The sequence below is a fragment of the Orbicella faveolata genome, unplaced genomic scaffold (assembly GCF_042242905.1).
Source record: "Orbicella faveolata isolate gen_17 unplaced genomic scaffold, um_ofav_v1 contig_4, whole genome shotgun sequence".
Classification (NCBI taxonomy): domain Eukaryota; kingdom Metazoa; phylum Cnidaria; class Anthozoa; order Scleractinia; family Merulinidae; genus Orbicella; species Orbicella faveolata.
This window is the reverse complement of record NW_028301569.1, coordinates 9356975-9383652: the sequence shown is the minus strand read 5'-3', so window position 1 is coordinate 9383652 and position 26678 is coordinate 9356975. Positions and strand designations below refer to the sequence as shown.

Below are 26678 nucleotides of genomic sequence, written 5' to 3'. Positions count from 1 at the left end.
AATAAACTTATTGAGAAGTAGAATCGTTTATGCAGTACTTTCATCGTTTATCCTGTTCAAGGTGGCTCTAGCTTAAACTCTTTTGTGTGACCATTCATAAGAAAGCTATTGAGCAGTAACTCCATGCAGTATTGTTTATTATGCTGACCTAACTTTTAGGTCTATGGATAAAACCCTAGTGTGTGGCTATTCAAACGAAAGTTATAGCAGATTTGCACGTTGTCGCCATTTGACTACAACTACCAGAATTCCTTTCGTTTTTTCTTTATTACTCAAATTTTGAATTCCCAGTGGGGTTTAAATAACAGTTGCCTTAATTAGCATAAGAAACAGAAAAAGTGAAGGATTATGGCAGTTGTAGTCAAATGACGCCATCGTGCAAATCGCTTATTAAGCAGTTTTTTCAGGTGGTACTGTTTATTATGCTGTACAAAGTGGTTCTAACTTTCGAGTCTGTGGATGAAACCCTAGTGTGAGACCATTCAAATGAAAGCTAATGAGCAGTACTTTCATGTGGTACCGTTTATTATGCTGTACAAGGTGGTTCTAACTTTTGAGTCTGTGGATGAAACCCTAGTGTGTGACCATTCAAATGAAAGCTAATGAGCAGTACTTTCATGTGGTACTTTTTATTATGCTGTACAAAGTGGTTCTAGCTTTTAAGTGTGTGGGTGAAACCCTAGTGTGTGACCATTCAAATCAAAGCTATTGAGCAGTACTTTCATGTGGTACTGTTTATTATGCTGTACAAGGTGGGTCTTACTTTTAAATCTGTCTATGAAACCCTAGTGTGAGACCATTCAAATGAAGTCTAATGAGCAGTACTTTCATGTGGTACTATTATAATGTACAGGGTGGCTTGATGAAACACAGCAGTACAAACAAGTGAGTGAATCCTACCAATCGTCTTATCATAGGAAGCGATAACCACGGCCAGTTGCGAGGGCTGCAAGGTAAACGTTTGCACATCCTCCAAAGCGTCAAACAATTCCTTTGTTAAATCCACTGGTACATCTGTAGGAGGCTTTACTTGGCTAGGCAGGAACCCAACACGGGATGACCCACGCTCTACACGGGCGCTAGACCCGCCTGTTTGAATAAGAAAAAAGACAAAGTACCCCCTTTAGACGACAACTATGAAATCAAGAGTCCCTAGGCTTAAATGAACCCCTTACTATAAACGTTCTAATGTAATACACCCTTCACCCCCCCCCCCCCCCCCCCTCCCTTATTGAGCGGAAACATTATCATCACTTAAAAGAACATGGCACGTACCAAGAAAACATAATAGTTCCCAGCTCACTCACCTTCTTGTTGACCCGCGAGATAACACAGCAAAAGCTGTCGACTGTGCTCCAGTGACCGAGCGGTGTGATGCTTCAACTCAAGAGCCTGGTGCAGAGTCTGTAAGCTTTTATTGACATCGAGAGGGACTGAGACTAATCTAAGCGCATCTAAACTACCGCTGTACACATCATGACCCTTGGGATCAATATGCACCGCGGGCTCAATCGACATGTACTCAGCTGGTTTTATGAAGAACTCTTCAGCGATTCCCGTTTCCTTGGAGACGGTGATGGTTGGCTGGCTTCTGGACGGGCCTCCATTAGCCTCGATTTGTTCCTGAAGTTTACGTTGTGCCACGATTAGTAAAGGTAGCAGTGACTCAGCATAACGACTCCTGGAACAAGAAGAAAGCCAAGACATTAACAGCAAGCGTGGATAGGGTAGGTCACGCTTTCTTTTCTGTCACGTAATCCTATTTTTAGAACTAAAGCAATGAACCAATAAGAACTCAAAGAAAATACACGTAACTGGCGCCAAACGCGGGAAGAAAGCGATTGATCAAACATTTGATTGGCTCATCATATGGCGCGAATGTTTTAAACCAAGAAGCGAGCGAGGTAAAGCAAAACCAAAGCATATCTGGATTACTCTCGACACTCAACTGATAACCGTGCTGTGGTCAAACGCAGTTGTCATTACGTAAGGTGTTAAGCAGCCTCTCTAGTGGCGAACGTGGGTTCAGACAGATTTTGATTGAAGATACAGTGGCAGTTATTCCCCCTTAATTCTCTCACCTTGTCAACGCGTTGAATCTTAAAATGACGCTAACAGTCCTCTCCCATTTTTGCTCGTAGAACAACATCTCCACTGTGTACAGAATGTATCTCTTGAGCCAGCGGGCATCCACCACATTGGTATTGTCCAGCGGAATTTCAAACAGCAAACTCGCCCCACCTCTCTCATCTTCTACTCCTCCCATGAACCCTTGCTGCTCATTTATGACCAGGTCTCCCTTCTTCACTTTGTCACGCTAAATAAATAACGTTACATGGTCACGCAATAGCTCAGATTTGTTTGTCACATAAACGGACATAAATGAAAATACCTATCCAATTTTATATTTTCGATACTACGAAGAAAAAACACCAGAATAAGTATTTGTTAAAAATCCTCCACAAGTATATCTTATTGAGTGGAAGCGTCTGAATGGAAAAAAAATGGCACAGCAGAAAACTGCAGCAAGTAAAGCAAAGCCACTACACAAGTATGAGAGTCTCAATGGGATGGTGGGTTTTACGGCGAACGATTAATATTGTGGCTTTTTTTTATGGCTAACGGTTAATTTATTTTCCTTACGGTTAACAGAAATCTTTAATTTCCATTGTTTTAGAAAGTCAAAAATTTATTTTGATTACTGTAAAACATAATGTCTTAGGACCATTCCGAGATGGAATACGATATAGACCAATATGGCAAGACAACACACAAAAAAGTCTTGTCAAGAGTTCTTGAGACTTTCACTTTCGAGGCTAAAATGTTTTTACGGTTAACATTTTTCACGGCCAGAGGTTAAAATTTTTCAACGGTATAACCCACTGAGACTCTTAAGTATAAAATGAGAGGAAGAGAGCTCATACCTTTTTGTTCTGTTCAGATTCTGTCTTGATCTGCTCCTGCACTAGAACCATCATGTCCAATAATCTGTCAGCTCCAATATAGAACTTTTGCCACAGGGCCTTTCTCAGGGCATCAATATCAGTGCTGCCCTCAGCTAAAGGGTCCTCCGAGAGATGGAGCGTCCCTGCCACTACTCGCATGAGCACCGTCTGTGTCATGTTCCACAGGCTCCGACAGGCGTTTTGAAGCATGGTCCAGAACTTACCACGATAACTTAGCACCTAAAGAAAACTATATTTTTCAAATGATGCTTTTACGAATTTGACAATATAATACCGCCGAGCAAACTGCGTCCAATCACTGCACCTTTAAAAGGGATTGTGAATATGCATTTGCAATGTTTTGTCTCCTTTTTTCTCTTTACAACGTTTCTCTCAAAGTTTTATTCAACAAGCACAAAAAATGTTGAGTGTTTTCCAAGCATAGATGTATCCATCAAATTCCAGCTGTAAGATACAGTGGAACCCCGTTAATCCAGTCACCAACGGGCCACAAAACTCTGGCCCTATTAACGGGGTGGCCGTATTAAAGGGGTTCTTTAAATAAGAAAATGACTGACTAAGCTTTTGTTTGGGCCAGAATAAAGTGGCTGTAACAACTAGTTGGCCGTATTAACGGGGTGACCGAAAGGCAGGGTTCCACTGTTGTTTGACCAGTTTTGAAAAAGGTAGAGATGCCTTGGCTTCAAAACGTATTGCAATTGTAAGGAAACAACTTTGCAAACACCTTCAGTAAACAACAATTTTTTTTTACGCTGAGGGAACAGTTATCCTTTCGAGCGAACTCCATGACGAGCCTACAGCGAGGGTTTCCGAGTCCCCGATTGCTATTAACCAATAAGAAAGTTGCACGAACCCTGCCGAGCATACCGAGAATTGTCGTGTCAGGTGACATTAATACAACATCAAGTTCCTGAGCAATGTCCCTGCTGAAAAAAGCAGGCTCGGAAACGGGCAAATGTGATTATAAAAGGTAGCTATTCCTAGAGAATTTGATCTCAATTTGTACGTACTATGGCTCGTGATAAATGTTCCAGTGCAGAGAGCAGGAAAAACATGGGTGACTTGCTTGAGGAGGAGCCTTCACTTGAAGTGACACCTGTCACTCTGCTGCCAGTCCTGTTTAATGACAATGTCAATCAATCAATCAATCAATCAATCAATCAGTCAATCAATCAATCAATAAAACAATCAACCACCCATCAATTGGCCACACATTTGTCTGTCCGTCCGACCGACCGCCCGCCCGCCCGTCCGTCCATCCGTCCGCCCTTCCGTCCGTCCGTCCGTCCGTCCGCCCGTCAGTCAGTCAGTCTGTCAGTCTGTCAGTCAGTCAGTCAGTCAGTCAGTCAGTCAGTCAGTCAGTCAGTCAGTCATCTAGCAGTTTTATACATGTAGGAAAAGAAAGGGTCGAAGGCATTTCATACATCTTTCAACTTACCTTCGCCCTGCTGGAGCTTCCCTAGAAAATGGCGTATCTAAGGCTGAGCCGCTAAATCCCATAGGGGGCTCTGGAGAGGCCCTTCTTGACGCACCAGCCCACGAGACTATTAATGTCCCGGATGTAGCATAGCCGAACCAATCAGGATCCATGAAGGATGGCCTAAAATGAATGAAAACGAAAATTGTTGATACTTAAGAACAGCACTCCGAATCATTTTCTTCTTATTAGCACGCACAAATACATTAGAAATTACCCCTAAGGAAAAATAGAACTGGTCAGTTCTGTTCCCACAAACCTGTATAACGGATTTGCTGAGTCTCCTGCGTCGGCCAAACGTTGTCCACTTTCAACTTTGTCAAGAAACAAGTCGAAATTTGCTTTAGCCAGAAGAGTTCCCATCTAGAGTGAAAACACACTATATGAAAAGACATCCTTGATTGGCACTTACGTTCACGATTTTTGCGTCTGCAAAAAAGTCGCGTCAAAAGTGTACCGTGAAAATTAAAGTAATGTTATTTTACCACAAAATTAAAGTGCTGATATTTTACCACAGAAAATATAAAAGGATGTAGATCTATGATCTGAATTATATATAATCTAGATCATACAAAAGTTGATGTGGTACCAACAAAAGTAACTTAATGACATATCCACGGGGAGGTTCTTTGTTTCGTTTAACCTCAAATGGTCACATCGGGTTGAGCCTGCTCAAATTTTCAGCATCCACTAGAGTTTTTGCTTTTGGGCAAAACACTTTAAAGGAGCTATGTCACGGTTTGCGCGTCTTGAAAAGTTTAGCCTACATTTTTCAAGTTCGTCGATTGTAATTCGAGTTAATCTTCTCCATCCTTAGCCATCCTTGTTGTTCTATGGTTTATTATTATCTCTTTAGTGTTTTTCTATCTTAGTAAACTATTATTTTCAGATTTCCGTCAATTTAAAGGTAATTTTGGACGTGACCAAAAACACTCAAAATACCGTGACTTAATCTCAAAGTGGTTCTCCACACCCAGACCTGAAAATTGATAGCCACGAATTTAACTCTAGGGGAATGGGGGTGACTCTGCGTAAACTAGAATCTCATCCAGGGAGGAAAAGAAATACTCTTAACTACCCGCTTAGCTACTGAAACCCGTGACACTTCCGCCCAATGCAGGCTTTTAAACAAAAGGAAAGACTGGCATTAAATTATGCTTGGCAGAAGCAGTACCTGTGCTCTCCAAGGTAGTTCCTCACAGCTGACAGCTCTCAGCTTCTTTCTTCGCTGTGAAGATCTCCAGTATTCAGGAAGAACACTTTGAAGACGGTCAATTGCCTTGAAACGACAGGGACAATAAGACTTTGGTAAGAGCTTAGCAAAGTACGATAGGGTAGGGTAGGGTAGAATAGAGTAACACAGCGTAAGGTATAAAAATTATTAATACAGAGTAGAGTAACATAGCGTAACGTATAATACAGGCTTTATTTCGCGAGGGCGATAGATTAGTCACTGATGAACTCGTGGCCCTTGTCATCGACAAAATGACGAGAAGAGTAATTAACTTACCTTAAGTACACAAAACAACACCAAAAGAAAAACAAGGACAACACAAACTCTAGACTAACTCTTAGTCTAAACGCTAAATCGCTTGGACATCATACTCACGTTGAAAATGTCGATTTCTTCAGCCGTACGTCCTTTCAATTTTCGAGCCTGGCAATAGGAAAAGACAGAGTTCTTATTAGGTTGCGAAAATCATTTACGACACGGAGCGGGAACCAACATTAAATATACAATGTCTTTATGATAACTCCCATTACCTTTCTGGATACCGTACTGGGTACCATTGATTTTTTCTGTGACTGAGGAGGTCTGGACGCGTTCTCCTGTTTGTTACGTACAACAATCTCTGTTTCTCCTTTCTCCTCGTTACCAGGCTCTCCCTGGCGGGTCTTTTGTGGACTTCTTGCAGAAGGCTGGAGAAGAAAAGTAAATCAAATTACAAACAAAAATGTATTAAAAAAAAAAAAGAAGCAAAGAAGGCATAATAGAACCAAGCTGTGGTTCATCTATTGTCTATATCGAATGGAGACTGGTGCACACTCGTACCCAGTCTCAATGATGATTTTGGGTTGAGAAGAGATACGACACACCTTCAATCACATTGCATTAATAAGCACTTAATGACTTACCCTAAGAGAAACAGTGAGTTTTGTTTCCCCGAGACCCTCAATATTGAGGTCAACATTGAGGTTGCGGGAAAACAAAACTCGCTATTTCCCGTGGGACCAGTCATTAAGTGTTTTGTTATACCTCCCAGCTAAAAAGCTATTTACTTGACGTCGGTTGACAAACAAAATTTGGCGCTGTTTGAAGGTGCACGAACTGATCACGCACGAGTCGAAAGTTCAAGTTGTTGTATCCTAGGGAGTTAGTGAGTTTTGACCCACGACACGTGATACGTTCTCCTCCGACCGGAAAACGTATTTGAGCTGGGAGGTATACGTAACAAAATAGCTAGTACATTGTAAATAGACGAATCTCTCCACCCTCTCTATTCTTCTCTCGCTTTACAGACACTGAGATTTCGACAAAAAAAATTCATGCTGATGAAGTAACTCTGCGTGGCGTTGCTGATTGGTTGTTACTTGCAAGCAAAAATTTTAAACCGAAAGTCAACCAATCAGGACATTACACAGATCCTGGTAGAGCTACGTCATCAGCGTGGAAATTTCGGCTCCAGTCTTTCGTCTTTCGAACTGAAGAAGATTTGAAGACGACGCAACTCGAGACAAAAGAATGGAATAGTTGTCTTTTCGTCTTCTTTACCTTGCTAAACTCAACAATAGCAGTCGCAAACTTTTTGATTTTCTCGTCTTCAGGCCCAGCTGTTGCAGCAGCCTGACGTACTATGGTGGGTTTGTTAGCTAACAGCATTTCGTTTCTCCTGCAAAGAGGAATCAAATAAGCGTCATGGCTAGGATTTAGAGTGCAAATGCTTTCTGTGCAAGTTTGAAGACACCACCTAAATTACTATGAGAATTTTTAAGAGTGTTGGTTTTCAGAACTTCTCTCGGCCAATGAAAGGGATATCTCTTGACTTGAGACCCTGTCTCCTCTGGGAGAACAGATCCATGAAAGAATTCACTAGCTTTCAGAAAAACTTACGTTTTGATTGACCGAGTGAAGAATTAATCGAATACTCTATCCTGGTAAACAACGGACTTCTTCAAGATTCCTTGATGAACAAACCTAACCTCGAGACAAATTGTTGTCATGAACATATTTATTTCTTTAACCAGCAGAACTTTGAACACTGAAAAAAAACTATTTCACTCACTAAAAGAAAAGGTTCAGATGCTGTTGTTTATAGTAGTCAATACGCTTAGCTCCCTACACCTAGCTAGTTCACAGGCATGCCACTTAAACTGAAGGAAACAAGTATATCAACTAAACATAATGTGCTTAAAAATCCTAAACTAGCTTTAGGCAGACCAGTTGGCTATTTACAAGCATGACTGAGGAGTTAAACCTAGCGTCTACCGAGAAACAACTCCAGCTTAGTGGTCAGAAAGGGAATTGAACCCGCGACTTCCGGATTTCAAGTCCGGCTCCCTAACCACTTGGCCGCGCTGTCTCACTACAAGTTAAGAACAGTGGCTCACCTTATAATCCAAGCCATGGTATCGTTAGTCCAGTCCAGTGCTGTTTCAGTCAAACCTTCCTGAAGCGCCTTGGCCAACACCTGGACATAAAATCCTAGGAAACGAGTTCTTCGCTTGAACTTGAGCACTGTGGGTGTGAGAACAATGCAAAAGCGTTGTAAACAAAGGGATTCTGTATTTGTCTTACACACTAGCACACATGCATCATTGCGACAAGGCAGATTAAGTCGATTCCAGTCTTCCAGATCGCCTGAGCGAGCCGATGCTTTACTATAGTTTCTATGAAACGAATTGATAAGAAATATTGCTGTTCTCCTGGACGGAATGAAAATCCATCAAATTCTGCACTAGTAGCGACGAATGTAGCCTATGTAGGTGGAGGACCGTATAAAGCGTGATCCGCGAAAACGAGCCGCGATTGGCCTGCCCTCCTCTCGCGGCTTCACCGCTTGCTCGCGCCGCTCTACCCCAACTAAACCACCAGCTACACAAGCTACGTAAAATCCGAGACTCTCCGAGACGCCGAGACCTTCTTTCAAAATCCGACATGCGCTTTAAAGATTTTGGACTCAGAGACAAATAACACACAGAAAATGAGACTTCATCACTAGTCATAAAGGATTCAGATATTTTGAGATCGGATAAAAGTTTCCTTGACCTAAGATATACTAGATACTTTTTTGACCCTCCGGCTTTCTCTCAAAAACGTCCACAATCTCTATTCCTTTTGAGCGCAAGGTAGTTAGTATTACACACAGCCCAAGACGTAGTCTGATGGTTTGGGATGGAGTACATTCTTCGTATCTTGCATTAATCAAAGCCTCAAAAAAAACAGCCAAAAAGGTATGAGGAAAGTTAGAGAAAACATGTGAAACCACACGTCTGTGCCTTTAGTTTAGTCTTCGTCGCAGCTGTCATATAGGTCGTCACACAACGAAGGGAGTGTTGCGTGATAATCCAAGAGTGAATGCTTGAAGTTTTCAGTAAGGTAGCATCATGCGCACGCATAGGTCTACAATGCGTACAGAGAGTATTCCAAAGTATTATAGGTCGGCAATACGTGCAGACAAGTAGTTATTAGAGGCTGAGAGGGAACACGAGTGTGATGTAAGAGTAAGAATTTCCGCAATTCAGTAAAGACTTTACTACGAGAATGGCGAAAGGAGATCACGGCCCATACAGGATTTAACTCTTTACTGACCACAAGGACTGTATAGTGAGCTTTATTCCTATTGAGTGTCAAAATACATGAACGCGTGGAACGCAACATGTGAACTGTGAAGGAGAGAATTTCGAAAAAAATTCGATTCTTTGAAACAGCGTCGTGTAACTAGGTAATAACAGAAACAATGGAAACCGCGCCCATGTTAATAAGAGGACAGGAGTAAAGGCAGACAGAAAGTTGAATTAGAGCGTGCAATGTTCTAACTAAACTAAATTAGAACATAAATTAGAACATAAATAAATTACAACATGCACAGAGAGAAAGTACATGACAAGGACAGATAAGTCAAACTCAGGTTTATATTGTTGTTTATTATAGGCAAAGTAATTTAACCTACAATGTCACGGATACAGGTGCAGTGAAGAGCACAATGAATCTGTCATAAAAAAAAAAGTATTAAAATAAGATTTGTAAAAGGAGTTAAAGGACGGAAAAGAAAGCCTCTGAGACAAGACGTCACAAGTATGCAGTAAAACTGGTAGAAGTAACTCTGTCTCGCAAGAGCTTTTTTAGCGAGGCCCCGAGGCAATAAAAATATCCAGTGTAAGTAATCATTCTACGTTCTTAAGGGCCTCCACAGACTAGACACTAAGTCAACAACTAAGTTCTTCCCGTGTGTGGGAATCATCGGTTTAGTTATGGACTACAATCGAAACATGACACACATTTGAGGACGCGTATTGTGTTTTGAGCATGCGTAGTGAACGTTATTTCCCAAGCTCTGGCTGACTGACTTGGTTATCGACAACTAACACTCCAATGTGTGGAATGCTCGCATCGGACGCAGTTGTCGATAGCAATTAGTTGTGAACAACTAAGTGTGTAGACTTTGGAAGCCCTAAGGCCTTCATGACAATGGTGCTTCACCTCAAGAATGATGTAATGACTCTCAGGGGGAAAGAATTCAACAGAGGGAACAAGAAAATCCCAGCATTCTTGACAACAACCTGGAGATCAGTACAGTGGAAGCCAAGGCGACTTCTCTCGGTAGACTAACAGACTAAGGTGGAAGAAGAGAGCGAGAGAGCACATTGAGAAAAGCCTGGAATCCAGTGGAGGAAATGTGATGATGACAGTCTGATGTTGAAGAAAAAACCTGACAAGAGAAATTGTAAATACATCACAAATAAATCAGAAAAACAAAAAGATACGACAAAAAAAAAATTCTGAAGATTGATCAACACGTAACTTGTTGGAAAATCAGTGGTTTATCAAAAAGGAAGGTGAGGAGAATAAAGAAAATCATCAATCAAAAACTTGATCTAACATGACATTATTAGCACTAACATTGAAAACAAAGACAGAGGGAAATCATAAACGAGAATTAATGTTTGAGTTTGGAAGTTTAAATGAGAAATTCAAAGCAAAGGTTTCTGATAAATGAAGAGTAAATAGGTTTAAATGCAGAAACTGAGGAAGAGTATTAAGAAAAGGTTTGAAATTAGAAAGTGTTTAGTAAGTGTAACGTTTTGAGCCACGGAAACAATAGCTACGAAAAAACATACAATGAGCAAGTAGTTTCATCCTAAGGGATGTCACACAGGGAATTTCTGACCAATCTGTTAAAGACCGTTATGTTATAAAGAGACAAAGCGAGAGTACAAAGCCTTACTGAGTCAGTCAAGAGCAGAGGAGACAAAGGAAGCCTCAGAAGTAGTTTCATCATCAGAACAGTCAGAGGAATATTCATCAAGGCCAAGATACCAGTCAATATCCCAATCTACAAAGATAGCTTTAAAATCAGACAGAGTTTTGTATCACATGTATGACATTGTTACGACTTCTAAAACCAAAATCAAAGTGACCGCATCTAGCCAATCACAACACGCATAGATAAAGCAAGAACCAATCAGAATTTAAAGGAATATCATGACACTGGTGCTAAGCGCGGGAAAAATAACATGTAACTAGTACCATTTGTAATAATTATATCAAACACGAAAGATCGTGTTTGACTATACTTGAGTGTTTGATATATCTTTTCAATCGAAACTAAAACTAAGGAGAAAACGAAGAACTAAAATCTTAAAAATCTATGCTAATTAAGATCAGAGATCCAAACACCGTCACGGTCATGATTTGCTCTGTTTAAAGCCGATGAATCAGTAATGAGTTTGACAAGTGCAAAGAAAAAACAACGATTGATCAGATATCCTATCCTCAAAATTACTAAATTTCATCTGAAGTTCCCCCTAAAACGTTCTTACCTTCTTTGTAAGCCTGCTGTGCTGGAAGATTCGCCACGACTGAATGAAGAACAGACGGATCCTCAGAGCCAGTTAACTCCTCGTCATCACGGTTCAAAGCTAAAAGGGGTATCAAAATCACATTCTAGGGATTACTATTCAACTATTACAGTTACCGTTATCGTTACTGTTACTGTTACAGCTACCGTTACCGTTACCGTTACCGTTACCGTTACCGTTACCGTTACCGTTACCGTTACCGTTACTGTTACTGTTGCCGTTACCATTACAGTTACCGTAACCGTTACAATTACTGTTATTATCATTTGTTTTGTGTATTTGCTTGAAGACTACGCAATGAGAGATTTTGACATCATGATCAAACAGGAAGACAAAGAAGAAGATAAACAACCCTCATTGGATTATCACAAAAAAAAACAAATGTACAAAAACTGTTAGGTGTTCATGGTTCGAGAGTCCTTGCTGTAACAGCTTTACTTCAAAAGGTTTGCTGACATAGGCTACCATTTTCATATATCTTCTCGCTGATTTAAATGATTTGCGAGCGTCTGAGACTAAATTGCAAAGGAGGAGCCTAAAGCATAACCGTAAAAAGCCTTGTTCTGTAAAAGCGAGGAAGAACAACAGAAATAGACAGAATGGCTATTTATGTTCTTAAAACCTACAACGTGAAGTGGCAAAGTAAATACGTAAAGAGAGATAAGCAGCTTAGAGATCTCCAATGTACCTCAAACTAAGGGTGTCACTCAATAACCAAAAGGGTTACGAAAAATACTAAATTCATATTCCCACTTATTTCAATGTGTTCCCCAAATGAAATGACAAACTCAGTCCTCCCATGAGAGTAAGTAGTAGCTAGCTGGAAAAGACCCGAATCCTTACAAAACTCACCTTGCTGGCTAAGCTTCAAGATGTAAGCCTCTAACGCCTTCAGTTCTTCATTCTGTGCATCCGCAGTGAAGGCAGCAGCTTCTTTCTCCAATTTCCCCAGTCCTCCTTTGCCTCCTCCACCTTTTGGTTTCTTACTCGCCCCAGGCTTCTTCTTTATGTTCTTACTCGGAGATGGTCCACCCAGCGTGGCGGTTGCCATGGCAGCTGCTGCTTGCATGGTTGTCATGGTACCAGCACTGTCCGGGGCAGTTTCAAGGTTTAACATTTTCTTTCCGAGTTCAATAATCGCACCTGCTACTCCTTGTTCATTCCACATCTGTAAAATCTGAATTGGTTCACAGAGAAGCTTTTCAGATAACACTACAAGTCTTAGGACGACAGGTTCCACAAACGTAATTTACTTCACCCAAAGTCTTCACTAGTTCTACAAATGGTATTCCTGTATGTAAAAACTAGTTTGACTGGCCATCATGTATCTTCTTCTTCCCTGACAAGCGAAACCCGCCAAGCCGCCATTTTGATGACGCGCAATGTATTCTTTTGCCCACGCTCGGCTCTTCAAAATACATTAAAAGTACATTTAACTAATTTATGTATTTGATTCAGCTCCTGTGCAGTTCAGCGTATGAATCAAAGCCGGTCCACAGCCGTTATTCCCGGCTAAAGTCAAACGCGAAGAACGGCTGAGTCGATCCGAGATTGAGACGCCAAACCTCACATGAGCTTAACTCATTGAATTCGATTCGGATCATGTTGGGCGCGACATCTAAACACCAAAGAGTGATAATCAGAGTACCTGTCTATGTTACTAAACCATTGGTTACATGTATGTGTATCCAGTGGATTGCGTTACCTTTGCTATGTAGTAAGTCACTGTAGCGATCATGTGTGACAAACTGTCTGATGTAGAAGTGGACTTTCTGTGGCGCGTCAATGACGGAACCTCTTGTAGAACAGCGTGGCATCGCAATAAAACCTAAAACAGAGAACATTAACCATTAAAATATTTTTTCTCAATATCAACAATAAGAATATGTCGAGATTTTTATCGCGTGATAGTTGACGAGGGCGCAGCCCGAGTCAACTATCACTATACCCACAGAAATCGAATAATCCAAAATATTTTGGTTTAAATCTACCTGTCGCTCAAAAACTTTATGTAAATCCTCTTCAGAGACACTTTGAAACCGCAAAGAAGCGGCCGCCATTTTGTTAACAAGCGCACACTGCTATGCTACTCACTATCTACAACAGAATAGATAGTAGTAGCGTAGCCAATCAGAGAACAGCATTCGTGATAGAACGCTAGCAAATTTAATTGCTAATGACAGAAAGATTAAGGCCATTTCATGCAACTTTCAACACCGGCTTTAACATTTGAAAACTTTGGATCTACAAACCTGTACAACTGGTTTAGCAGGAATTTTCTGGTGGATGAGGGGAGCCAATAAGCCGTAACACTGAACCACAGCCTGTAAACACAGTGCTGTGTCGTTCAACCAGCCAGCGACCTGAATGGCGAGTAGAAGCCGCTCACACTCTTCAAGGCGAGCAACCTACAGAAACAGGTGAAATTATGTAGATTTAATAAAGAACAGCCTTGAATGTAGGTAACATATCCATTAAATGAGAACTCTTTTAAAGGAACTACCTCACGGTTTGCGCATCTTAAAAAGTGTAGCCTAAATTTTTCAAGTTTGTCGTTTGTAATCTGTGTTAATCTTCTCCATCCTTAACCATCCTTGTTCCTTTATGGTTTATCATTATCTCTTTAGTATTTTTCTATTCTAGTAAACTACTCATGATTTTCAGCTTACCTTCAATGTAACAGTTATTTTGTACGCAAACGAAATAACTCAAAATACCGTGACTGATCATAGGAACTCCATGGTTTAACTCCTGCACGATACAAGAGAAACCATTGAGCAACGTCGACGTACTGTTTTATCGTTGTGGTTTTCCTAGATTTCTCAAACTCATTAGCAATTCATCTGTTTTACACAAAGAACATCATGACCGTGACGGCGTTTGGATATCTGATCTTAATTAGAACAGATTTTTTACGACTTTATTTCTCTTCTATCTCCTTAGTTTTAGTTTCGAGTGAGAAGATATTTCAAACATTCAAGACAGTGTTTGACCTCATTTTCAAACACCTCGACGCTCGTCAAAAATACTTCGCTACGCGTCGTTTTTTTCAACTCTTTTCTCGGTGTTTGGAAATGTGGTCAAACAAGGTCTTCCGCGTTTGATATATTGCGTAAAACACGCTCTCATTGATTCATTCACAATCCTGTGACAAGTAACGATCAATTAACCCATTGACTTCCGGACATTTCTTTCCACTTGCCTGTCCTGTGTAGGGTGGTCCACTGTCACACAGGCAGTCACAGAAAAGATGACCCTCTCGTATTCTGATATCCACAGAGATAAAGATGCTCTGGAGAAAAAGTCTCGCCAACACTGGAGAAGACTCGCGCAGTCTGTCCTCATCAACCCTGATAAATAGACACAAAGAGAGAGGGATGTCATTCAGTCACAAGCTTCTTGGAGAAAAACGCTGAGCTCTGCCAAAGAGAGTATCACTACAGTATCACTGGTGAATTTAATCTTAATTAACTTTTCTTAGTAATCTTTTTAAATTAGGTACATATTTTATTATATATTTTTAAGGTTTTTTACCCCCCACCCCCCACCCTGCTTTTTACCTTTTTTCATTTAATGTCTTGCAGTGATGCAAGACCCCCATAATGTAGATGTCGATGTGAAGCTACGTTGTACCCCCCGCCCCCTCCCCCATTGGCACTAATGCTGCAGGCAAAGGGCGTTTATGTTTCGATATGATTGCACCTTATTGGTAACTTTGAACGAATGAATGTGTTAAATTTGACCAATGACTTGAAGCTGTCAGTTAAAGACAACTTTTCATATGTATCTGAAGATGCCTCCCGGTCAGGTTGTCGACTGAAATATCAGTCACCAACAACAGTCATTTTTCCAGGACAGATTTCTACCGGACGATCACACTGTACATATAAACTATGAATAAATAGTCGTTGCTTCGAGCCTTTAACGATTAAGTGTCTCTTTTTTTAACCAAATATTTCTTAAATTCTGGCAACAATCAAAATCTTGAATTCTCTTGACTGACCAACGTTTTAAAAATCGTTTTTACGCTACCTCTAAGAAATGGGTGGTCAATGAAGACAACCTTGCTTGGTTATTGAAATTCTTTATTCGTATCATAGTTCATAGAGAGGGAAATGGTTATGAAACCTGGCAAAGTTCATTGTTGTATGTTTTTGTTAACTTTTTGGGGGTTTGGCCTGCACAAAACCTGGCAAAATACAAAAGATGGTTGTGTGTACTCATACAACTAACCAGTAGGAGCATTGCGATTGTCTAACTCATGCACAGTCAATGAGCATAAAACAAAAGATGTGCAGGGTCAAGGAGCTTCCAACATAAATCTTAGCCTGTTTGTTTGCTTCTTTGATGTTTATCGGGCTTCTCATCCATTTCCCTCTATCAACTACATTTATGTTCTTATCATCCGTCAGCTTTGAAATGAACGAATTTTGAGAAGCGCTAGAAATAGACGAATCCAGAAGAGGCTAACATACCTTTGCAGAGAGATGTACAAATCAGAACTAGCTGTTTGTATATTTGCATTCTCTTCACATATTTCTGGTTCCTTCACATAATAATTCCACAAAACGGAAGCGGCAGATTTGGCAACAGATAATACACCAGAAGTGAAGGAGAGCTAAAAAATCACAAAATATTGTATTATGCAACCGTGACATACAATCTACAGTAAATTAGTGGCACTCTAGTTAATGTCCTTGAGTACAACATAAAAAGACCATCTAGCTTTCTGCACAACCGACCTGGATTGATGTACCACAAACGTCTGAAAATAAGCCCCTTTCTGAAAGTGAGCTTCCTGTGACGCTAAAAGTAAAAACCCTACAAAAGCGTACGTGTAATTCCCTCCAGGCTTTTAGTTACCAATGAGAGAAAAATGATGAAGTTTACCCACGACTTGCCTAGCCCTGTTTCCTTAACTTTTTCCTAGACCTGCGACAACCCAAAATTAGCGAACAGAGTGTATAGTTTAATAACAGTGTCTAGACGATTACGTCTGAATAACAAGAAAAAATTATACAAAATTCTGTTCACAAGCTGAGCATGGAAAAAGGTCTAAAATCGATCAATATACAGTTGCACAACTTCTTATGGACACCTTCATAATGTGGGCACCTCTAATATTAGTCTCCAACGGCCTCTTAGGTATCGTCGCGCAATCTCCCCCAACTAGAAGATTGCGTGACGAGCCCAAAGAGCGCCTGCATAGAAGGCTACTCTAATATGGACGCCGCTATAATGAAACCAGAATTCATATAGTTTCTCCTCATTTTCACCCCTGCATATTAAAGAGCTTCGACCACACCGTTTTATTTCATTATCACCTTTTTTTTAAGCGTTTAACTATAACACGCGGTTTACCAAAGGCCGCTCAAGGAGCAAAGTAATTCGTCACGCAGTAACTTGTCACGTACCTGTGCTAGGTAGCCCCATGCCATGAGAGTTGGTAGCGGATGAGCAGCCAGCACTGGACGGCAAGTGAGGCCAATACTTCCACCAATCAGTTTCCCGTGTTCATTATACGCTGCCACGGCTGCCATGTACTTCTCATCGGGTTTGAGCCCACGTACATAAAATTGGATGTCAGCGGTAGCAGGGACCTGAGGTCAACAACAAAATAACATACAAACTACAGTCAACGTTAAATTATCCATTACACTCGCTTGGTACCAAAAATTTGAGATGGTTCAATGGTCACTACTGTATCAACTTGGATACATTATAGACTTATCTGCTATCAATATCAAAATTTGCTCCACAATTCTCCTGAAAGAATACCTGTTTGTGGCTCTTCGTCTACAAAACCCTGATGTCTTAGGTGTAAGTAACACAAAGCGTACCTCTTCTCCAGTCCCAGGAAGTTGATAGTCATTGAGTCTGACTTTAACATTATTGCCACTTGCTGACCTTGCAAAGAGTCGGTACCAAGCCACCTGCAAACAAACGCGACCCATTAAAATCACTCTGCCTCTACACGCGTTTAAAGAGAGTCGAATATAAAACCATGCTTCTCTTGTTACCTGACATGACGTTATTTGTAAGCAGGAATAATTTATCTGTTATGTGTATATTACTACAGGGCAAGAAAAAAAGTTGAAATCCACTTGCCCAATGGGCCAGAAAATTTGTTTTCAATTGCCCCAGTTGAACATTACTTGCAGTCAGGTTATCGAAACGCCAGTCACCAACAACAGTTCTTTTCAGAACTACCCTCACCTGGACGATCACACTATACGAACTACTGATACTCCTGTGTTCAAACCAGTTACTATGTTACTTGCAAATATGTCAGCCAAAACGGCTATTAGAGGACAAATGCAAACAGAGTATTCTTGGATTTCAATTTAATCCATGCTTTTAACCACTGTTTCACTCAATGTGGCAGGACATCTTATAAATAACTGTTTTAATACAGTTTTTGAGACTTCTGAGGTTAATTTCACTTGCCCAACACATATTTGCCCAAGAACAAAGTTTGCTTGCATCCGGCAATCAGACCTACGTGGAAGTGTTTTCTTCCCTAAATTAGTTTGTATGAACCTTACCTTTTCTCCACTTCTGTTTTTGAAAGGAGCTGGTTTGAATATCAACACAGAAGAGCTGCGGTAAAGAAGAAGAGGAGAAGGAGGCACATCTGAAGGAGGTGTGTCATCACTGCTAGTGTCTGTCTGTCTGTTCCAACTGGACACCTTTCTTTCCTGCTGTTGGCATTTAACAATCAACTCTCGGCTTTCCTGCAATTATCAGAAACAAAGTAAGATTGTGGCGGTGACATAAGCATAATAATGTGCAATGTGATATCAAGCTTGCGTGACACGTATGTACATAAAAAATGATACAGTAGGAATTAGTAACGTTACGTAAAAATGCGTGACATACATGTAAAAGAAAGAATGAGTGATGTAGAAATGTGAAATTCTCATTATGTGTGTGATAAAGAAAAGAATGTGAGGTCAAAAAGCACTAGCATGTAAGGCAAAACAAGTAATATGTAACATTAGTCATACAATAATATGTGGCTGATAGATAACCACGAATGAAGCTCAAAAGAAAGAGCCAGTGATGCGAAACAAGTTGTGACACTAAAGCACGACCCTGTGCTGGATAACGTTGCAACACTAGAATATGTGAATGATGCAAAAGTAAGAATGCCTGACATAACAGCAAGAACGTGTTACAAAAGCAAGAATGCTTGATACAAAAAAAAAAAAAACAAACAAGAATGTGTGACACAAAAGCGTGACTGCGTGATTCAAAATCGAGAATCAGGAGGGCGTGACAGTGCAGTGTAGCTGAACAGGAATATAAGAGATGTTCTTGTGAAATTTCAGACCTGTAGAAGCTGTGTTTGTCGTTCAGTTCCCACGTGACTCCTTGACGTGACAGCCTGTCCTGCCATGTGCATCAGCAGAAGAGCCTTGGACAGCGGATTCCTGTTGCACTCAGACTGCAATTCATTTTCTACTTCACTAAACTGCAGGGAGCTGGTACTGGTAGCCTTTAACTTCTCCTGTCAGATGAGAAAAAAAGTCAAACAAATTACTTATCATGTTAAACAGGGACCAATCAATCTGGTCAGCAAAATACAAGTATAATGCATTAATTTTAGTAAGCTACTGTAGAAGATTGTACAGCCACTGTTTGGAAGGCCCCTCTTCAAAATACGATTTTACAACAGTCCGTTTTCATTTACGAAAACCCTGTTATTTGAAAATACAATTCAAACAAGTCTTAAGATAAACATGAACTCTCACCTTTTGTTTCTTAGCTGACTTCTTCGGTTCTTGGGGTTCTGTTGTAAGCAATGAAAATTAAAGTTGTCAAAATACGAGTACTTTTGGCTAATAGGACCATGCCGTATCTATTGAAGACCTGTTCAGGTCTACAGGAATTGTTTGATACTTACACCACTTTTATAGGGTCTCCTTTCATCATTTAAATACTCACAACATTTGTATGTAGGAGTCCACTTCCAAGCCCTAGCCTCTTCAACCTGAAATAATAACTTCAAAGAGATTTCGCCTGTAATACCTTGCCCTAAGTTGGCTAACTTGACAGCAATTCTGTGCCTCACAAAAAGCAACTCCATGTGCAAAGCTTCTATCATCCTCTCCAACAAGTTGGGCTCCTCAGGTTCTGTGACTCCATCTTCAATCTTGAGTTTACTTACACTTGAAGAAGGCTGATGAAAAGGGAAAAAAAAACAAAGAGTTGCCACTTGGGGTACAGCGAGGTTACTACAACTGCGCTCTTTTGGCAGGATTGTCCGCATGAAGTCAATGTTTCATGCATTGCTTCACATTGGTTTTACAGTAGAATTTTCCCTGAGTTGCGATCCGTTTGTTCTAATAGTCTGTCAAGGAATCACTGAAGCGATAAGCTCATTATTTCTCCATCTTGCGAGACACATTTCTCAACTTGATTCTGGATAGTTGATACTCGATCCGCGATACTCAATTCTCGCGAGAATCGAGTCTCAAGTCTCGATCCTTGACTGATCTGTGTGTCCCAATAAAAGCTGTTGGCTCATCAAGTGCGCTTACCATTAAGATGTAATTACTCTCTAGAATGTCCTTACCTTAATCCAGCTGACATCAGCAATGTTCCTCTTGCTTGTATCAATCACTGCATCACGTGCCCTGGTAATATCTCGGAGCCCCTGCTCCAGAATGTCCAGTACCTTATTCAGCACCTCCCTTGGACCTGTGTTGACCCCGCCCATGGTGACAGTCATCTGTTTGCTGGAATCCGTCAACAGACCTGTCAGAGGCCCAGGTCCAGTAGCAGGTTTCTCTGATAGTTCTGCCTCAGTTTTCTCCTGCAAAGTCAAGGGGAAAATATATATATATACCTCTTACTAACCGAGTTCGAGGACCGTATTGTAAGTTACGGGCTGATTTTTTTTTTCCATCGCCATAAATCGGAGGGAAAAAACTAGGATCCGTAACTTACAGTACAGAACGAGAAGACGAGGTTAGTAACTAAAGATATTTATTAGATCTCTACTGTGTATCTGCCAGGTTCGGGAACGGTTTCTATTTGCGCGGAACGGCTTCAAATTTCTGACGCACGTCAAAAGCAAAACGCGTCAATTTGAAATCGTTGTTAATCAAGTGACTCTTAAGTCGTTAGCAGGGTTTAATACACAATTTTAGAAGTAACAGAATTGAAAGCTTTAAACTTTTACTTGCTATAAAAGTTAAGAACACTTGGCGATAAATCACGAAAAATTTTGGCCACAAAAACAGCTTGAACCAGGGCTGCTCAATCGACAGTCTAAGTTGTTCAAAGGTTGAATAACGCTATCCAACACATAAATCGCTATCCAGGGCATAAGTGTTGGCAAAACAAACTACGCTGTTCACTGGATAGCGATTTATCCATTGTGTGTAATATGTATCCATTGGATAGCATTATCCACCCTTTGAACAGCTGGGGCCACCTCCTACAACGGCAAACATTGCACAATCAACTCTTAACCTGTTTACTGTCCACATGCTCTGGAGATAAACTCAGTGCTGGTGTTTCTGCAAATTGTATGTCTGCACTGCCAGCCCGGGATTGTTCAGTGAGACCTGCTTTACACTCCAGCAGTAAAGAGAACTTCAACGTCACTTCTGCACTTAGAATGGGATCAAAACTGGAGGCATTACTCCAGGAGAGAGCTGTGTGTACTACAGTCAGAATGTAGAGCCACTGAAAAGGGAAACAATCGGCAAAATTACAGTATCAATCATAACATTATCACTATGTAGTGCATCTCTCACTAGTTTCTTGTCCTGCAAAGAACCAGGAATGTTGCTATATGGATGAATGTATGTAAACACTTTTTCCGCGTTAAAGGAGCTCAGTCCCGGCATTTCGGCCATGTTCAAAATTATCTTTACATGGAAGGAAACCTGAAAATAGTAATTAACTAAGCGGATAGAAAAACACTAAAGAGGTAGTAAAAAACCATAAAAGGAACATGGATGGTTAAGTATGGAGAAGATAGACACGGATTACAAACGACAAACTTGAAAAGTTTAGGCTTACTTTGTAATTTGTAATTTACCCTAAATTTTTCAAGACGCGCAAACTGTGACGTCGCTACACGTACATGTACTTTAAACACAAGTCAAGCTTAGCAGCATACCTTTTAATTACCAGCAGTTTTTTTGCGATTATATATTGCACAACTAAACCTGCAAATGGTTCACTCCTGACCAATTACTTTGGAGATCAGCCCTATCTAAAATCTCAGTCGACAAGTAACTCCTAGAAACAAACGAGAAGGTTACTGACGTTACTGTAAGTTACAACTTACCCGATTTACAAACACTTCATTCAACAGCTGCTTGCAGTTTTCCAAAGATGAAGACAGGATTCTTTGAAAATGAGGCTTGCATTTTGACCAGAGGAACAGAGCAGCATCTACCATCATGTCATTGTCTTTCATAAGGATGGCAGACTGACAAGAAAATATGCAATGTAATGTTAGAATTGGGGGTTTGTGAACTTGATATTTGTAAGCTTGGTCTAAAATAGTTATGCCCTGTCGCATGGTATACTATGGAATAGCCCATGAGACACATGCATTTTCTCATTATACATGTTAGCCTTTAGGTGAGTGTGTATGCCAAGAAACTACAAGTGACTCATGGGTTATAACTTATTCTATGGTACATGGAGTCAAATGTAAAGTTAACCATTGGGTTACCACACCTAACCAAAAGTTGAAAAGTTCAAAGGGCAGCTGTTTGAAAATTAAATAATCTATAACTTATGAACAAACCTTAAAAGGTTCTTCAGAGCAGGACTGAATAACGTCGGCCAGATATGTCAGCTCCTCAAGTACACTTCCACTCTTCCCTGTGGAGCCAAAACACCGGTTGGAAACAGCGTAAGTGCATACACCTTACAGTAGCTTAGCTTGAGACATGATAAATTATTTACATGTAATATACATCTAATAGTGTTCTATCTCGAATGCCATTCGCTTATTGGCTATGCTAAGTACTCTTTGTCTATTCTGTTGTGGATACAGAACTATAACAACTGTAAGTAATGACAAGTCAGAAATGGGATTACAGAGTATGCTGTATTCTATCCACTACACATAAAGCAACATCCAAATAACTTAACACGTTGGTCTTTTTGAGATTGAGTGACTTCTTCAAGGACACAACATTCAAAGTACATGTAGGCTACAGACACTCTGAGCCTCAAGGCAGGTGCCACAACCAATCTTTGCAGGATCTGGGTAAAGTTCTTTGAAGATCCTCAAGGACCTGCTTTATATCCTTAAAAGGAATCTTCACTAAGAATGCCTCCTATGAAATCTGAGGGATTACAGTATAAGGTACTGTCTCTGCATGAGGCAAGTGGCACTTGTCTCCTGTTTCTGTAGCATGAAGCGACTAGGAGTATTTCTACTTCCCCCTGGATGGGATGCTTGTCCATTACAGGGTTACCCCCAGTATTAAATTTGCCGCTATCCATTTATACACCTGGGTGGAGAGAGGCACTGCATCAGGGTATAGTGTCTTGCCCAAAAACACACTCAATGCAATGTCCTCAGTCAGGGCTACAACCCAGCTAGACTGCTTGATCTGAACTCAAGCAAACTAACCATGAGGTCACCATGCCTCCGACTGGGATTACGATATATATGAATTAAAAGAAAATTATGATTAAAAGAAACCTTTTGATACACCCACCATGTGTATGGGCAGCTGTGTCACCTTCATCAGTATGAGCCGGTGTTTTCTTTGGTTTCTTGACAGTATTGTAAAATGGTTCCAAAGCTAACATCAGCTGCAGAGTTTTAATGTCCACCAAGCTGTTAATGTCGCTCTGTTCCTGCAGAAGCTGAAGTGTAGGCTCAATGAGAGTTCCAAATGATTCCCACTGCTCATAGCTGAAAGCATACTTCAGAAATTTGACGAGAGCAGGGAGAGGTACTCCATTTTCACCTACATTGAGAAATCAATTTGAGAGTCAGGATAAAATTAATTTAACATTTCGTACTCTAAATTACACTGTATGTTGTGGTAAAATAGTGGAAATGAGATAAAGGTAGTAGTGCTGCTGGTGATGATGTTGATGACAACACAAATGTTGAGGACAATGATAATAATTGATCAATAATGACTTCCGCAATGACAGGGTGGAGAAGAGGGGAAAAGAAGACAGGAGGAAGAAGGAGGAGTTGAAGGGGTTCAAGAGGAAGTAGAAAGAAGGAAGATGACAATGATTAGAAGCCTTTGTACAGACCCAAAGCAGTTTTGGGGAGATTTTTCTCAGAAATCATTTAGAGTGTGTGTGTAGGAGGAGCTATTTCCTCAGTGAATAATATCTTTCTGTAAGTGAGAAACTACAAAGTCTTATTTCAAAATTAATACTCTTGAGTAGTGCATGTACCTTTGGCTACAAGCTCCATCAGAGAAGTGTTCTGTAGCTCCATGACAGACGGGTGGATTCCACCTTTATTTTTTACCACATGGGACTGTTTTGACCCTCCACCACCAGCGATAATTTCCATTCCTGCAAAGAACAGCTCTGCACACACATCAATAGCTGTGTCTTCTGCATCAGGAGCTGGTGCTTCACAGTGAAGTGTGCGTCTGTGCGTCTCGCTGAGGGCCTCTAATATCGCCAAAAATTTGGCGGCTGTGCCTTGCAGGTCTGACATAAGTCGTTCAGTGGGTGTGCGGGGCCATGCATGCTACAGATGGAAGGCAAAATGGAAGATTGAAAGTACACGCACTGTACATATATGTAGTCATTCATGAAGTAATCTTACCATTCATATGTACACAACAGGTGCAAAATGATTTTCTTCCAAAGATAGTGTAAGCTGAACCCAAACACAACATCTTAATTCATGTACAAACTACGAGAACTGCACTGTAAGAGAAGACTGAAGAATAAAAGAAATGCTGTCACAGTGATCTGACAGTTAAGTGTGTTGTGTCCTCATGTACCTATTGTACCATTACAGAGACAGTGTACATGGCCGAGTCGTTAGGATGGACTTGAAATCCGCAGGTCACAAGTTCGAGTTCCTCTCTGACCACTAAGCCAGAAGTGTTGTTTCTCAGTAGACACTGGTTCGACTTCATAGTCAAGTTTGTAAATATATAGCAAACTGGTCTTCATTCCCACCAGTTGGGATTTTTAAGGCTGCATATATTATGTTAATTTGAAATATTTCTTTCTTTCAGTTTAAGTAGCATGCCTGAAAACTAGCTAGTTGTGGCAAAGTGTGTCGACCATTATAAACACACTACATTTACATTGTCAAGTAACATTGTAACAAAAACCAGTTCACAAGGGAATGACCATTGTATTTTCTTTGTTTCAGAGACATTGGTTAGCTGCAGTGTGTCAGTTGGTCTTTTGTACCAGCTATAATGTACACCCATACAAGAAAACAGAGCCATTCATTTAAAAATTAAAATCATTTCCTACGTGTACTCCATATACTACTTACATGAGCAAAATCCTTAAGGTTGGGTTTTGTTTTAGGCCTCAGCAGACCCTTAGGTCTCTTACGAGTCTCAAACACCACCCTCTTGAAAATCATGACCTGCATCTTGGTCTTAGCCTGTCGAAAAGCAGCATCAGTCTCAGGGGTGGCCTCTGATGTGCTCATCTTCTCAATATCGCTCAGTTCATTCACCTTGGTCAGGCCTCTCTTTGCAAATGTCTCAGCATGTATTGGAACTTTAAGGTCAAAGTAACATTGACATACTGCCGTGTATAGGGTGCTGCGCCATGTCAGGTATTTGACAGTAAGGAGAGGGATGGAGGATTCTAGACACATGCATGCCCAAAGAAGGAACTCTAAGGCCTAATGAAACAAAATGTACATAAAAAACTAAGGGCTGAGTTTGTTTTACAAACACTATCATGCTTTATTAATGAAAACTGCAAATGATTGATCAACCCAGCAGGTAATTTTCCACATCTTCCAGGAAAAATTATGTTGCCTTGAACATGATTATCAAACTACTTTTCTTTTGAGGAGGGTAGTTGCTACATCTAAATATGATGACAAAAATTCAGACTGATAGAACTGTTGATTTATATGACTTGTACATGTAACAAAATTAAACCACAGGCTAAATTGATTGGCAAGCACTTGGTACATGTAGATGAGATATCAGAGCTTGACGTCTTTCTTAAGAACAGAAAATCCTGAATTTGTGTTATCATCAAAGCCTATTTCTAAATTGAAAATCCAATGAAAAGCTATTATTGAGTGTACACATGTACATGTACTTATTTTCACCTAGATCTCAGGGGCGTATTTCCATATAGTATATAATAATGGACTGTTTGATGAACCTTAACATTATTTTAGGATCTGTAAGGGTCCTTCAGTTAATAGATCTTCACAAGAACATGGTGCTGCATTATGAATCAAATTTATTTACATGTACATGTTGATGGAGTGTTACTGTTTATGGTTGATTCTTACCTTGCTACTGTGTCCACAAGCCATCAAATGTCTGCAGATCGAGTAAATATGCACAGTGCCTGAAAAAAAAAAAATGAAAAAAAAAAATTATTTATTAATAACGTACAGTACAGTACTGATCATACTGTAGTAGGAACAATTCATGATAGATGTAGCTGACCAGGCAGAGCCTTTTCTGAAACCCACACGTGAAAAGAAAGCACATGAGGGGGCTAAAAACAACTGAAGAAGGTCAGCCGAACAAGAAAGTTCTGCAGTGGCAGATGGCATGAAATTGAACTCAAAGCCTAGGATCATAATGAGTGGAGAACCGTTCATTTGATGCCATTTGCTCCATAGAGGAGAGAAGGGGATAAGAGGAGCATTTCAAACTGGAGCAAGGAGGAGCACATACTCAGTACAGGAGCAAGTACTAAGTCATACCTAAAGCACGATTTTGACCAATAATGGAGTAAAATTGCCAAGGCAGTAAAGACTAAACGTCCACGTGACTTGACCATTCAAAGGAATATTGCTTACCATTGAAGACCAGCCAACACAATTCCTCTTTGTGAAGTGACGTTTGTGTCGTCAAGCGAAGAACTTTCAAAGCAGCAACACAATGACACACTAAATCAGGATTCTGGTGGAGAAGGGGAAGAGGCAATGAGGAAACAAAAAGCAAAATTAACAATTTAGCTACGTACAGTAC

General features: G+C 40.4%; 1 protein-coding gene across 4 annotated transcripts in view; it reads right to left on the bottom strand.

Moving 5' to 3' along the window:
* Window positions 1–26678, bottom strand: part of LOC110068411 (cilia- and flagella-associated protein 54-like) — a 61995-nt gene that overhangs the window by 29649 nt on the left and 5668 nt on the right. For all 4 annotated transcript variants that reach the window (XM_089275919.1, XM_089275916.1, XM_089275918.1 and 1 more), the window contains exons 6-38: window positions 26507–26609; window positions 25988–26046; window positions 24998–25357; window positions 23926–24229; window positions 23223–23477; window positions 22298–22374; window positions 21830–21973; window positions 21004–21219; window positions 20102–20341; window positions 19555–19705; window positions 19278–19315; window positions 18857–19033; window positions 18069–18257; window positions 17364–17456; window positions 16938–17123; window positions 15999–16141; window positions 14726–14873; window positions 13776–13931; window positions 13229–13351; window positions 12376–12700; window positions 11485–11583; window positions 8053–8179; window positions 7217–7334; window positions 6208–6363; window positions 6053–6100; window positions 5618–5722; window positions 4703–4806; window positions 4405–4566; window positions 3977–4082; window positions 2925–3185; window positions 2082–2317; window positions 1308–1681; window positions 901–1089 (exon numbers count right to left, since the gene is read on the bottom strand). In XM_089275919.1, the coding sequence (XP_089132045.1) occupies window positions 901–1089; window positions 1308–1681; window positions 2082–2317; window positions 2925–3185; window positions 3977–4082; window positions 4405–4566; window positions 4703–4806; window positions 5618–5722; window positions 6053–6100; window positions 6208–6363; window positions 7217–7334; window positions 8053–8179; window positions 11485–11583; window positions 12376–12700; window positions 13229–13351; window positions 13776–13931; window positions 14726–14873; window positions 15999–16141; window positions 16938–17123; window positions 17364–17456; window positions 18069–18257; window positions 18857–19033; window positions 19278–19315; window positions 19555–19705; window positions 20102–20341; window positions 21004–21219; window positions 21830–21973; window positions 22298–22374; window positions 23223–23477; window positions 23926–24229; window positions 24998–25357; window positions 25988–26046; window positions 26507–26609 (5572 nt within the window). The remainder of the gene's footprint in view (window positions 1–900; window positions 1090–1307; window positions 1682–2081; window positions 2318–2924; window positions 3186–3976; window positions 4083–4404; window positions 4567–4702; window positions 4807–5617; window positions 5723–6052; window positions 6101–6207; window positions 6364–7216; window positions 7335–8052; window positions 8180–11484; window positions 11584–12375; window positions 12701–13228; window positions 13352–13775; window positions 13932–14725; window positions 14874–15998; window positions 16142–16937; window positions 17124–17363; window positions 17457–18068; window positions 18258–18856; window positions 19034–19277; window positions 19316–19554; window positions 19706–20101; window positions 20342–21003; window positions 21220–21829; window positions 21974–22297; window positions 22375–23222; window positions 23478–23925; window positions 24230–24997; window positions 25358–25987; window positions 26047–26506; window positions 26610–26678) is intronic.